Source organism: Oryctolagus cuniculus, chromosome 7, assembly GCF_051225735.1.
Source record: "Oryctolagus cuniculus isolate XC-2025 breed Fujian yellow rabbit chromosome 7, ASM5122573v1, whole genome shotgun sequence".
Taxonomy (NCBI): Eukaryota; Metazoa; Chordata; class Mammalia; order Lagomorpha; family Leporidae; genus Oryctolagus; species Oryctolagus cuniculus.
The window spans coordinates 21,779,332-21,793,153 of record NC_142873.1 but is presented as its reverse complement, the minus strand read 5'-3'; the positions used below and the strand labels follow the sequence as shown (position 1 = coordinate 21,793,153).

The following is a 13,822-nucleotide window of genomic DNA, read 5'->3' as shown; positions in this document are numbered from 1 at the left end:
CTGGGCTACTCTGTAAAGGAGGGGGATTTTTAAGATCAGTTTCACTTTTAATTCATAAACCCAATCCACAAACATTATAAATCCAGCAATCCAACTCTCATTCTCTCTAGCAAACTTTTAAAAAAGCCCTCTAGCATTGTTCATGTTTTCATACTGAAGATCAAATCTCTTCACGTTTTGTCTTCAGCAATTTTAATGTGAACTTCCACTGCCAGCAGGCCCACTGTGGCCACCACTCGCTCTCCCCCAGCCTGCTACAACAACCTACAACACCGGCAACTCCTTAAGCCTTTCTCTGCACAGCAGCCAGAGGAACGCAGGGGTCAAGCAAATCACTACCCTACTTTAATCCCTTCCATTGCTTCTCTGTACACTTAAACAAATCTTTCCCAAAGCCTCTCTCAAGTCTTACCCCGTGTCATTTTCTCCCTGCCAGTATGCCCTGCCCATCTGGCTTCCTCGCTATTCACAGCCTGCCAGGCTCAAAACACTGCAATCCTGGACCTCTTGAACATCTTGAAGGTATGGCCTCAAAAATACTTCAACAGGACACCCTTCATTAGCATACCAAACCCACTGTCCTTCTTGGAACACATCCGCAGGATCCTCTCACTGCATCAGCATTCTGGGTATCAGAGGTGGAGGAAGGAGCAAGAGAGACCTAAATACAGTTCTCTCATTAACACTGCTTTCTCTGAGGATGTTTGGCTAGTGTATGTTTTAAATTCCTTTCAGTCTGTCAATAGTTCTCAAAGCATACCAAAAAATGCCATATTCTACCATAGAAATAATATTGAACAACTTTATTTCAGAAACATGAACTTTCTGGTAATTATGTAATATTCATCATAATTTAAAAGTTAGTTTTGATGCCAGAACTGTATCTCATTTCAAAAATAATTTATAGTTCATATAACATGAATAAACCAAATTAAGGGCTTTATAAGATAAAGAATATTTGGATGTCATTTCAGGGATAATTAGAAAACCACTCAACTGCTATGAAGAATTTATATAACAAAAGCTTGGATAATTATATTATGAATTTTAATAAGAAGATTATCTTAAGACACCAGAAGATAGATTAGCTATAATTTTATAGGAGCTGAAGAAAAATTATGATTTTGTATAGATGTTGTGACAAAGAAATTATTCAATATATTCTTTAGACCTTAAAACTAAAATACAGGGGCTGGCAATGTGGCGTACCAAGTAAAGCTGCCGCCTGCAGTGCTGGCACCCTATATGGGCACCGGTTTGAGTCCTGGCTGCTCCACTTCTGAACCAGCTCTCTGCTATGGCCTCAGAAAGCAGTAGAAGATGGCCCAAGTCCATGGGCCCTTGCAAATGAGAGATCTGAAAGAAGCTCCTGGCTCCTGGCTTTGGATCAGCACAGCTCTGGCCGCTGTGGCCAACTGGGGAGTGAACCAGCAGAGGGAAGACAGACCTCCCTCCCTCCCTCCCTCCTTCCCTCCCTCTCTGGCTCTCCTCTGTGTAACTCTTTCAGATAAATAAATTTTTTAAAAAGATTTATTTTTATTTATTTGAAAGACACAGTGACAGAGAGAGGTAGAGACAGAAAGAGGTCTTCCATCTGCTGGGTCACTCTCCCAGATGGCCACAACAGCCAGAGCTGCACTGATCTGAAGCCAGGAGCTTCCTCCAGGTCTCCTACATGGGTGCAGGAGCCCAAGGACTTGGGCCACCTTCTACTAGCTTTCCCAGGGCATAGCAGAGAGCTGGATCGGAAGAGGAGCAGCCGGGACTAGAACCAGCACCCATATGGGGTATTTTCACGTGTTGTCTTTACAGTGATTGGTGTTTCACACAGTCAAGGCTATGTAGTTACTCTGATTACTATTTTCAGTAAAAATAATTACAAGGCAACTTATTTGGTTTTAGGGCCATTACTTCAGAGCAACATCTAACATTATTATAGTATCTTCTCAAGTCTCCATCTCAAAAGACTATATGCATTATTCTGAAATATAAGAAAGTAGTAGCATTTACTACATGACTGCTGCTTTATGTTATTAAATTATAACCAAATACTTTTATAGATAAACAAGTTAACGTAGTAAGATAATAGTGAGAGGATAAGGGTTTCAATCTAAGCAATTACATGATAAAAATTCAGTGTGAATATTTTAATGAATCAGTCTTTCCAACTAAACTTAGAAAATAGGAATAAAGAATACAAAACATTTCTAAAAAGTCACTTTTTAAAAAGAGTAGTATTTAAACTATAATACATGTAGAAATCACTGATGGCATCCACATTACATTTTTTTTATTTTCCTTAAAAAGGGAATTTACAATGGTTCTTCAAAACGTTTACAGAAAAATAAAATTAAAAGTTCATTTGGTGCAGAATAATGGGCATTTTCCATAAACTTTTTGAAGAACCTTCATATATCTACATATTACTAATGAAATCATTAGTGGGTTCTAAAAGTATCTAATATGTACATTTTACCTTTAGAGTATCCAAGAATGGAAAATTAAAACTACCCACGGTTGTTTTGTTTCAAAGAATTGGTTTCTTAAATACATGCTACTTTGTATACATTAAATAAAGCAATATTGCAAAATTCACATTTATCTTAATAAAAAGCTAGATATGAAATAATCAAACTTAAAACATGTACTGAAATAGCTTATCAAGAATTGCATCTCTCATCATTCAGACAGGATAATTTAAAAATTTAGTTCTCAAGTCTGGCACTATGGCACAGAAGATTAAGCCTCTGTCTGCAGTGCCGACATCTCACATGGGCACTGATTTGAGTCCTGGCTGCTCCACTTTCAATTCGGCTCACTGCTAATAAGCCTGGGAAAGCAGCAGAAGATGGTCCAAGACCCCTGCAGCTATGCAGGAGACCAGGAAGAAGCACCTGGTCTTGCAGAGCCCCTGCCATTGCAGCCATTTTAGGAGGAAAAAAAAATAGCAGATAGAAGCACTTTTGCGCTCGCTCGCTCACTCTCTCTCTTGTTATCTCTGCCTTTTAAATAAATAAAAAAGTCTTCTAAAAAACTAGTTTTTTTTGTTTAATAAAAAGAGGTATAAGACTTTAGCTTTGAGGTTAACACATTGGATAAGAAAGCCTGTAACAGCCTTTTATGTAGTATTATACACACATGATACTATACTACTTATAGTATTATGTCTAACACCTAAAGGAAAAGTGTAACAGTTCTTTAAAATTGAAAACTTCACTTTTAGGGTTAAGGTCAATGAAGATCCTCAGGGACTGTGTTTTAACTGGTCTAGAGTTGGGCTATTACATTGACATCTTAATAGCTCCCAGGCAGCCGGCGCGGCGGCTCACTAGGCCAATCCTCCGCCTTGCGGCGCCGGCACAACCGGGTTCTAGTCCCGGTCGGGGCGCCGGATTCTGTCCCGGTTGCCCCTCTTCCAGGCCAGCTCTCTGCTGTGGCCAGGGAGTGCAGTGGAGGATGGCCCAAGTGCTTGGGCCCTGCACCCCATGGGAGACCAGGATAAGTACCTGGCTCCTGCCTTGGGATCAGCGTGGTGCGCCAGCCGCGGCAGCCATTGAAGGGTGAACCAACGGCAAAAGGAAGACCTTTCTCTCTCACTGTCCACTCTGCCTGTCAAAAAACAAAACAAACAAACAAAAAAAAAACAAAAAACCACAAGCTCCCTGGCAATCAGTGTGACAGGGTCAAGAATCACTTTTCAAAACTCAAGTCCCAACATGCATATATCAGTAACAAAGGAAATACTGAAATATCCAAAAATCTACAACTTAAAGACAATACAACTGATTCATTTAGACAATTTTTACAAAACAATGTGTAACTTGATGACCATTATTGCTCCAAAAATTTTTCTCCTACAATCTATCACGTGTATATCTTTGTTGAAATTTGGTATCTGAAATGAGCAAGATAACAGAACACACAAAGAAAACAAGTTAACTATTCCTCTGGCCAGAAAGGTTCTAAAACGTGCACTGCAGGTCTATTTGAAATATCACAAGAAAGTAATCATATTCCTCCCTAAAATTTTCCATATAAAAATCAAATATAAAAGGTAGAATATAAAACACTAATTTTTTTAACAGGCAGAGTGGACAGTGAGAGAGAGAGAGAGAGAAAGGTCTTCCTTTGCCGTTGGTTCACCCTCCAATGGCCGCCGCAGCCGGTGCTCTGCGACCGACCAGCGCACCGCACTGATCCAAAGGCAGGAGCCAGGTGCTTCTCCTGGTCTCCCATGGGGTGCAGGGCCCAAGCACTTGGGCCATCCTCCACTGCACTCCCTGGCCACAGCAGAGAGCTGGCCTGGAAGAGGGACAACCGGGACAGAATCCGGCGCCCCAACCGGGACTAGAGATCCAGTGTGCCAGCACCGCTAGGCGGGGGATTAGCCTATTGAGCCCTGGCGCCGGCTAGAATGCTAAATTTTATTACTAACATCCTAAAAGGATAATTTAACTGATGTCTGTTCCCAAAAAACCTCCATATTAGGTTACATGTATATGATAACTATATACAATGAAAATACAAAGGAGATCTGTTGCTACAGTAAGTGCTTTAATAGAAATCAAAACGAGTCCTACAAGAAACTGAAGAACCAATCTTTCTACCTCAGTCCTTAAAAGTAACGAAAACATAACTGTCTTAGCTTATCAATCATAAATTCATCTTATTTATTTTAATTTCTGCAGTACTTCAGGAACTGATGTTTTCATAATTCTCTAGATGTTTTGTCTTGTACCAGCCAGTAATTAACCATCAGTTTTATGTGGCTATTTTGTACTTCTAACATACTAACTTAAATTAAAGCATGTTACATGTGGAAAACAAACCAGATTTCAAATACTGAATAAAGACTGCGTTCATTTTATGTGAATTAAATGATGAAATATTTTGAATGTATATTTGATTAAATAAAATATATTAGAATTCTGTTGTTTGTGTGTCACTATTACAAAACTACATATATGTGGTTTGTGTTGTATTTATATTAGACATCAGCTGACACTTCTACTGGCTAATTTATCTCTAGATAACAATAATCTGATAAACAGCTATAACATCAAACTTAAAATTTTTCAGATTGTGTTTTTAATTATCCATTTAATTTTGAAAGGAATTCATTGGAAAGCAAGTACAGAAACAGAAAATTAAGATGAATATTAAGATCCAACCATTATGAAACAATTTAATTCTGACTGCTCAGCTTCTGAACCAGTTTCCTGCTCATGTTCCTGAAAATGCAGAAGATGGACCAAGTACTTAGGCCCCTGTCACCCACCTGGGAGACTAGGGTGGAGTTTCAGCTTGGCCCAGGCCTAGCCATTGTGATCATTTGGGATTGGACCAGGCTATGAAAGACCTTTTCTCTATCTCTTCCTCTCTCTGTAACTGCCTTTCGATAAAAAAATACACCTTTAAAACTAAACAAAAATAGGTGGAAGCCAAAGAATATTGCTTACATTATGATCATTGCCAAGAAAATCCATCTCATTTTATAGCCAGTCCCCACTGACAAAAATTTGTAAAATAAAAACTAAATAAAATGAGAGAGGAGGGGCCAGCATTGTGGCATAGTGGATAAAGCCACTACCTGCAGTGCTGGCTTCTCCTATGGGCACCAGTTCCTGTTCCAGCTGCTCCACTTCCCATCCCTAATGTGCCTGAGAAAAGACCAGAGGATGGCCCAAGTGGTTGAGCCCCTGCACCCACGTGTAAGACTTGGATGAAGCTCCTGGCTTCTGACAGGCACAGCTCCGGCTGTTGCAGCCATCTGGGGGAGTGAACCAGTGGACAGAGATCTCTTTCTATCCTTTCTCTCTCTGTAACTCTGCCTTTCAAATACATAAATAAATCTTTAAAGGAAAAAAAAAAAAAAAAAGAAATACATAAGTGCCTGACTTTAAGGAAATCCAAACAATGGACCTCAGTATTTACAATGTAAGGTTAAACACATTTCTGTGATGTTCCGAATATTACAGCACCAGTACCCAAGCACTGGAAAAGCTATCTCATCTTATTCGACGCATACTCGCTACAATAACAATAGTATATTAGCAAGTCATGAATCACCAAGTGAAGGCTGAGTGCCACATGACTAAAAAGCTGAAGAGAAGAGAAACAAACTATTAAAGAAATTAGCAGCAAATCATAACACAGCAGTGAGAAAAACAGCAGCTAAATAAAAAGCCGAATATTATCAGAATTAATTTAAGGCATTCAGCAGAAGCGATAGCAAATATTAGATCATGGGTTATATATAAGATGGGATGAGCTGGAAGACTCAAATACACACATGATATTTTGGAACATAAAGAGAAAAATTATACTAATGAATAGAACCTGATTTCTCAGTTGTAACAGAAGTCTCCAAGTAAGAAGTAAAATTTAACAAGATTATTTATGCAATAACTTTAAAGAATGAAACTATCTGAACCAAAAGCAAATTTGAAATATAGATTTTCATTGCTAAAGTCTTTTGAGTCAGAACTACATAACTGTTACACAACTATTCCAACAAAACAAAAACAAAGACTAATAAGGAGATGAACTGGCTTGACAATTAGAAAAAAAAAAAAACTCTTGGTAGAACAAAAGTAAATATCAAGAAAAATACTTGGAGAAAGAGCATACACAGAAGACTTTTAGGCATGAACATTCGGCACAGCAGTTAAGATGATGCTTAGGATGCCTGCATCCCATTCCGGAGTGCCTGTGTTCAGGTACTAGCTCCACTTCCGAGTCCAGCTTCCTACTAATGCACACTCTAAAAGGCAGGAGGATCCCTGTCACCAACATGGATTACGTCCCAGGCTCCAGGCTTCCATCTGTCCCATCTCTGGGCATGTAAGGCACTCAGGGAATGAACCAATGGATGGAAGCTCACTCACTAGCTCTCTCTTTCCAATTAAATGAAAATATGAGGCTTTTCAAAGCATTTTTAAAAAAAATATTTAGTAATTTATTTGAAAGGTAGAGTCACTGAGAGAGGGAGAGATAGAAAGAGAACGTCCATCCACTGGTTTATTCCCCAAATGGCCACAGCAGATAGGGCTCAACCAGGCTAAAGCCAAGGGACTTCATCCAGTCTCCCACATGAGTGTCAGGGAGGCAAGCACTCAGTCCATCTTCCACTGCTTTCCCAGGCTGGACTGGAAGAGACACAGCTGTGACTCAAACCTGTGGCCATGTGGGATGCCAGCATCACAGGCAGCAGCTTTACCCACTATGCCACAATGCCAGCCACTTCAAAAACTAAAGTGTTTTGATTCACCGTATATGACTTTGGAATAGAGAAATAACTAACCCCATGTGGCAACTCCTTGCCATTAATGTAACTTATATAGAGAATAAAATATTTTGGTTTTACTTGGAAATTAATTTTCACACCAATGTGAAGTTAGATTTTTTTAAACTAGTGTTACAATTCAAAAACTACATTAAGATACTATTCCTATTTAATTATTTAAATCATGAGATTGAAAACTGCAAATTAATATGACTGAACAATTGTTTGATAGCTTGCCTTGTTTAAAATTACTTCAGAAAATAATGAATTTGGCCGGCGCCATAGCTCACTTGACTAATCCTCCGCCTGCGGCGCCAGCACCCTGGGTTCTAGTCCCGGTTGCTCCTCCTCCAGTCCAGCTCTCTGCTGTGGCCTGGGAAGGCAGTGGATGATGGCCCAAGTACTTGGGCCCTGCACCCGCATGGGAGACCAGGAGGAAGCACCTGGCTCCTGGCTTCGGATCGGCGCAGCACGCCGGCCATAGAGGCCATTTGGGGGGGGTGAACCAATGGAAAAAGGAAGACCTTTCTCTCTGTCTCTATCTCTCCCTGTCAAAAATTGAAAAAAAATAAAAAATAAAAAGTAATGAATTTGTAGACAGTAATTCATTCTCATCTAAAATGTTGATTTTACTGCACAGCTTCTCTTAAATCCCATGTTAAAAGAACTGGAAATTGTGGTAGGTATTTCGCACAATAGTTTGAAGACACTACTTGGGATGCCCAAATCTTATAAGTCCAAGTGTCTGGGTTCCAGTTCCAACTCTCGTGAAGGCTCAAGTCCTTGTGTTCCTGACATCAACAAAGGAAACCCCGATGGAGTTCCTGCCTCTTGGCTTTGGCTGGCCCAGCCCCAGCTATTGCAAACATTTGGGGAATGAACCAGTGGATGGAAGATCCATCTGTCTTTCCAATACAAGTTTTTCTTAAAATCACATTTTTATGTCCCAACTAATATGAAACTCTAAATTAAAGATCACATTTAACTTTCATTGATAACACGCCTCATTAAGAGCATCAAAAAAATAATGGCACAGCCGGCGCCGCGGCTCACTAGGCTAATCCTCCGCCTAGCGGCGCCGGCACACCGGGTTCTAGTCCCGGTCAGGGCGCCCGATTCTGTCCCGGTTGCCCCTCTTCCAGGCCAGCCCTCTGCTGTGGCCAGGGAGTGCAGTGGAGGATGGCCCAGGTGCTTGGGCCCTGCACCCCATGGGAGACCAGGAAAAGCACCTGGCTCCTGGCTCCTGCCATCGGATCAGCGCGGTGCGCCGGCCGCAGCGCGCCGGCCGCGGCGGCCATTGGAGGGTGAACCAACGGCAAAGGAAGACCTTTCTCTCTGTCTCTCTCTCACTGTCCACTCTGCCTGTCAAAAAATAAAAAAAATAAAAAAAAAAAAATAATGGCACAAACAAGTAAGTCGATATGGCACCTAAGTCCCCTTTGAGGACAGAAAAGGTTGCCCTATAAACCAAAGCTGTACATATACCTTCTTACTTTATACAACTGCTCCAACATCTTTTCAGGCAATGCCACCGAAGTCACCCTACCTGTTTAGACCGAGGTCTACCAGGAGAAAATTTTCTTTTGGAAATAGCTGGTTTACCCATGCCAATTTTTGGAGTGACTGAGATGTATGTTGTTGGCATGATGTTTCCAACAGAAGAACTTAGAGTTGATGGGTAACTGTGCAGAATGTCTTGTGGAGGCAAGTCTGAACAAAGTGCTGGAGAAGATGACACATTTGCCTTGTTTAGATCTGCTGATGATGAAAGTGATGACTGTGCTTCAGATGATGTAGATTTGTCTCCTTGGCATGAAACATCTTTCACACAACTCTCAGTTGAAGGAGTCATTTCAAAGTCCATAAACGTAGCGGAAAGTTGAGCACCTTCTTTCTGGTCCATTCCTTCTTGTACCCTTTCTGTTACCAACTGTTCCTTAGAACACACCAAAGTACTTTCCTCACTCAGAGACGCTGAAGTCTCAGGTAGTGCAGGGACAGATTCCACAACTGATGTTGGTGATTCTGGTTCTTTTCTGGACGCCTCAGTTTTAGGTTCCTCTAACACGTGCAGTTCATCTTGCTGCACCATGATCTGGTGAGTAAGGACTTCAACATTCTCTGTTACTTCCATTTTTTCATTTTGATCTTCATCACAAATATGAATCAATTTAGATGGCATTTCCATTTTTTCCTTATCAACTTCATGAGGACTCTGATTTTCCAATTCAGTGTTCACTTTATTTTGGGGTGATTCTAAAAAATTCAGGATATTTCTTATGTTAATGCACACATAAACTTTAAAATTTCAATGTGTGAATATAGGTATGTTATCTGTTTAAACCATGGTTTATATCAAAAGGCATTCATCAAGAAAAATAATTAAGCTAATAAAGTTCCAAAGACTTGTATGTAAGGATTTATGGATAACATCAGTCACAGAGCCCAGAAAACCTTATGAAAACTTGGTTTCATGAAGAAATTGAGTTTAAGGTAATTTTAGGTAAAAATACTAAAACAGAATTACTGATATAACCTGCTATGTAGATAGTGTTTTACAATATAAGCACTTACACAAAGACTGAAATTACATAGGTGAAGCTATCATTTTACACTAGGAAAATGAGGATCAGTGAAGGCAGGAAAGCTGTCCCAGTTAAAAAGTGAAAACTGACTGAGAGAGCAACAATATTTGCAGTTGTACCAAATCTTCTATAGACTCAGATAAGTAATGAGCACAGACAGAAAAAAATTACTAACCAAGAACACTTTGCTTATAGCCACTAAGCTAGCAAATAAATTTTGAAATAATCCTTACTCTTTTTCATTGCCTATAGACTAATCTTAGCCAGTCTATAAATATACTTAGATACCAGAGATACATGGCCATTGACCGGTAAATTTCAAATCAAATTAACAGTATATTAAACTTTTAACCCAACCTGACATGAGACCTATGTGGCTCTCTAAAATGGGACTGCTGAAGATAAAGAAGTAGTATTTATTTCAAATGTATTCAGGATATCTTTTAAATTAATAAAGTCATTAACTTTCTCATTTATTGTTTACCAGTCAATGACTATACTTATCTACGTTCTAGTATCAAAATGGAATGTCACATCTTATTTCTGCTTTACTGAAATCCAACAGTTGGAGAGAAAGGAAAAATACCAAGTAACAGATCTGATGGTAATAAATACTTTTGACCAAAAAAACCTTTTATAGAAGAACTTAACCTCTTTTAGATGTACCGTCTATTGTTTAAGAATCAACATAACTAAATATATATATATATATATAATTACTGTATGTATATACTGCAACTACAAATATGTCTTTTGGATAATTTGAAAGATAATTCAGTGGACAATTTCACAAGTACACAAAATAGTCATAAAGAAGGCATTACTTCATAATTCAAACAAGTTAGATCATATGAAAATACTGCTCACCAGAAACAGGAAGACCATTACTGTCAAGGATTTCAGGTAGATTACTCTTCTGATGTTCTTCTGTGTGGACTTGAATTGCTGCAAACAACATATTCATATAAAGTCTAACAAAGAGTCCAAACTCCTGTAACAGTACTGTCCCAACAATTTTAGCAGACTTTTATTCTACTACTAAATGCCAATTAAATTCATTAAGTAGGTTATGAGAATGAAATAAGGAGTCTGTTAATGCAATGCATCATTTATTCCTGGTACAAAGATTAAAACTAGGAATCTGTTTATGCACTGCAAGATTTTTATTTATAGCTGGTTTTCAGTCTTCAGTTTTCATTTTATGAAGTTTAACTATTAATGTGAGTTGTTAAATTTGAATTTAATGATTAAAGTAAGTACTGTTCCTCAAATGGTCTCTCATTAATTCCAGACCCTCAAATACAACAGCTGTTATCAATACAGCAAAAAGCTGAACTGAAATATAACCGAACTCTCGAAAAGACTGCTGAAATGATCTAATACAATTTGTATTATCTCGGGATTAAACATCTCATAATCGGCTACAGATAGTTAGCAATTTTAAGTATAAAGAAATGAATTGCTTTTCAACGGAAAAAGAAAAACATTTGATCCCAAAATAAAGCATGCACTATGATTAAACTGAGATTACAATTTAAACAAAAAAGTGTAACATGACTTTTTTCTATTAATTTCTGCCTAAGATTATCTTACTAAAAAGCTCCCTTCTGGGGTACAGCAGGTTAAGCCATGGCCTGCAATGCTGGTATCCCATAAGGGCACAGGCTTGAGTTCCAGCTGCTCCACTTCCAAACAGGGCCCTGCTAATGCACCTGAGGATGGTCCAAGTCCTCGAGACCCTGACACCCATGTGGGAGACCAGGATGGAGCTCCAGGATCCTGGTTTCAGCCTGGACTCGCCCAGGCTGTTTCTGCAATTTGGGGAGTAAACCAGTAGATGGAAGATCTCTCTCTCCCCCCATCTCTCTCTCTCTTTCAAATACATAAATCTTTAAAAAAAAAAAAAAAAGAAAGAAAGAAAAGCAGCTTTCTTCTAAACAACATCTAATTTTTTATAGGATACTCAAGTTTTAGTAGATATATCCACATCATGTTCAAAAATAGAGTATAATACAAATGTTCTTACCATCTGGAACAATTCCAGGCGTGGGTTCATGACCACTGACATCTTTATTAACTGTTTGCTCCACAAATACCATTTGATCTTCAGTTCCTTCCAGTTCTATTTCATTGCTATAATCTTAACAGAAAAAAAAAGTTATGGAGATGAGTTTTTCTGATTTTGTTAACTAAGGCAACATTATCACTGTATTCTACTGAGTATAAATTATCAAAAAATTGCCCTAAGTTTTTCTTCAGGATTTTCTGCAATAAATCAAATATACATTTATATTTTGAAGACAAAAATTATAAAGTTGGCCTAAAGAATACAACTGAAGGGAAGCACACTAGATCTGAAATTCAAATACTAAGAGGACTTAAGGAAGTTAAAATTTAGCGGCCAGATTGTGGTATCAATCAAGGTATCAATCAAGGTATCAATCAAGGTATCAATCAAGATCAAGGTATCAAATACACTGAAAGACTGAGATACTGAGAAAATCTGGATCTGATACATAGGACACCTTGATTATAATTAAAGTAAGAGGTTTGGGACTGGTTGCTACAGCACTATAAAAAAATTTTCAAGTCTACCTGTATTAAGTTCAGCCATCTCCACTTCATCACCTGGATGTAATGGATCCATCTCAGCTTCTAAGTGTTTACAATACATGCAGATATACTCTTCTTTGAGCTGAGAATCCAGTTCATTATCTGTAGGTTTGTCACATTCTAAGTGAACCCATCTGTAGTGATAAGTATATTTAAATAAAAATTTCTAATTTACAGTCAAGTTAACATCTAGGAAAAGGAGAGGCAACTGCTGAAAAATAATTTGAGAAGGGATAAGACAAAGGTTAAGTATGAGAAGACAAAGGTTATAGGGGTTGATAACAGGCACTGGTTTTTAAAAGAAGAGTTGACATTTTTACCACCAGATTTCTGATCTGGGCTTTTCTTTGCCAGCACTTTATGCCTTCCAAACTCATAAAAACATAATTTAATTCCATCTAAATAAATACTCAGGACTAATGGGATGCCTGGAGTAATAAAAACTTAGAAGCTCCAAGTTATCTGGTAGCACACAAATGATCACGTGATAAAAGAATTGACAAAATAATTAAATTGAGTAACTATTTCTTCTTACCTTTTGCACATATTACAATGAAGCATATCTTTCTGCAATTCCGGATGGTACCACTTCCCACAGAAAGGACACAAGTTATCCTGCTGCTGGTAACAACTGTCACATATCAGGCAATTGTGGTGCCACTGGGAACTAGATCGCGTGCCACACTCTACACAAATTCTGCAATTCTAAACACCAGAAAAATAAACACAAAATAGTTTATTACACACTGATAAATGCAGTTCAGTATTTAACCTTTTTGAAGTCAATGACATTTTTGGGTTACAAATTAGATTTTAATTCTTATAAAATCAATATAGGGTATATTATTTTGAAAAAGTAGTTTGATTGGAACATTAGACATTTTCTCAGAATATTTAGACTGAATCCAAGAAAATGTAGGAGATGGGGACATTTAGGAAAACCTAAATGTAAAAGGAAATAAGAATAAAGTGACCCAAACTTCAAAAATGAAACATTTTCCAGACTCAGGAACTAACATGGGTGGAGTAAGTTTACTCAACCAACCACGGTATACTCAAAATGAAAAACAAGAACTCTAAGCAACAGCCTTACTCAACCACATGACTTCATATTTGAAATTGTAAAAATAATCACTTCACATCAAAATCCAACAATGGCTCATCATATTTTCAAGAAAGGAAATGGACCTATCCTTACAAAAGTACAACTGTTTATCAAGTACAAGGCCAGTCTGAGGCCAGCCAAAAAGTCTTATATGACTATGAGCTAAAGAGTCTTACAGGCCAATAAACTGCAGGGATCTCAGTAACCACTCCAATTTTCAACTCTAAAATCAGT

At 38.3% G+C, this 13,822-nt stretch overlaps 1 protein-coding gene across 36 annotated transcripts in view; it reads right to left on the bottom strand.

The window, feature by feature from the left end:
* The window catches only part of KMT2C (lysine methyltransferase 2C), a 291,237-nt gene that overhangs the window by 108,814 nt on the left and 168,601 nt on the right, over positions 1-13,822 (bottom strand). For all 36 annotated transcript variants that reach the window (XM_070077273.2, XM_070077277.2, XM_070077274.2 and 33 more), the window contains 5 exons: positions 13,019-13,188; positions 12,466-12,617; positions 11,897-12,010; positions 10,738-10,815; positions 8,832-9,541 (listed from right to left, as the gene is read on the bottom strand). In XM_070077273.2, coding sequence (XP_069933374.2) covers positions 8,832-9,541; positions 10,738-10,815; positions 11,897-12,010; positions 12,466-12,617; positions 13,019-13,188 — 1,224 coding nt within the window. The remainder of the gene's footprint in view (positions 1-8,831; positions 9,542-10,737; positions 10,816-11,896; positions 12,011-12,465; positions 12,618-13,018; positions 13,189-13,822) is intronic.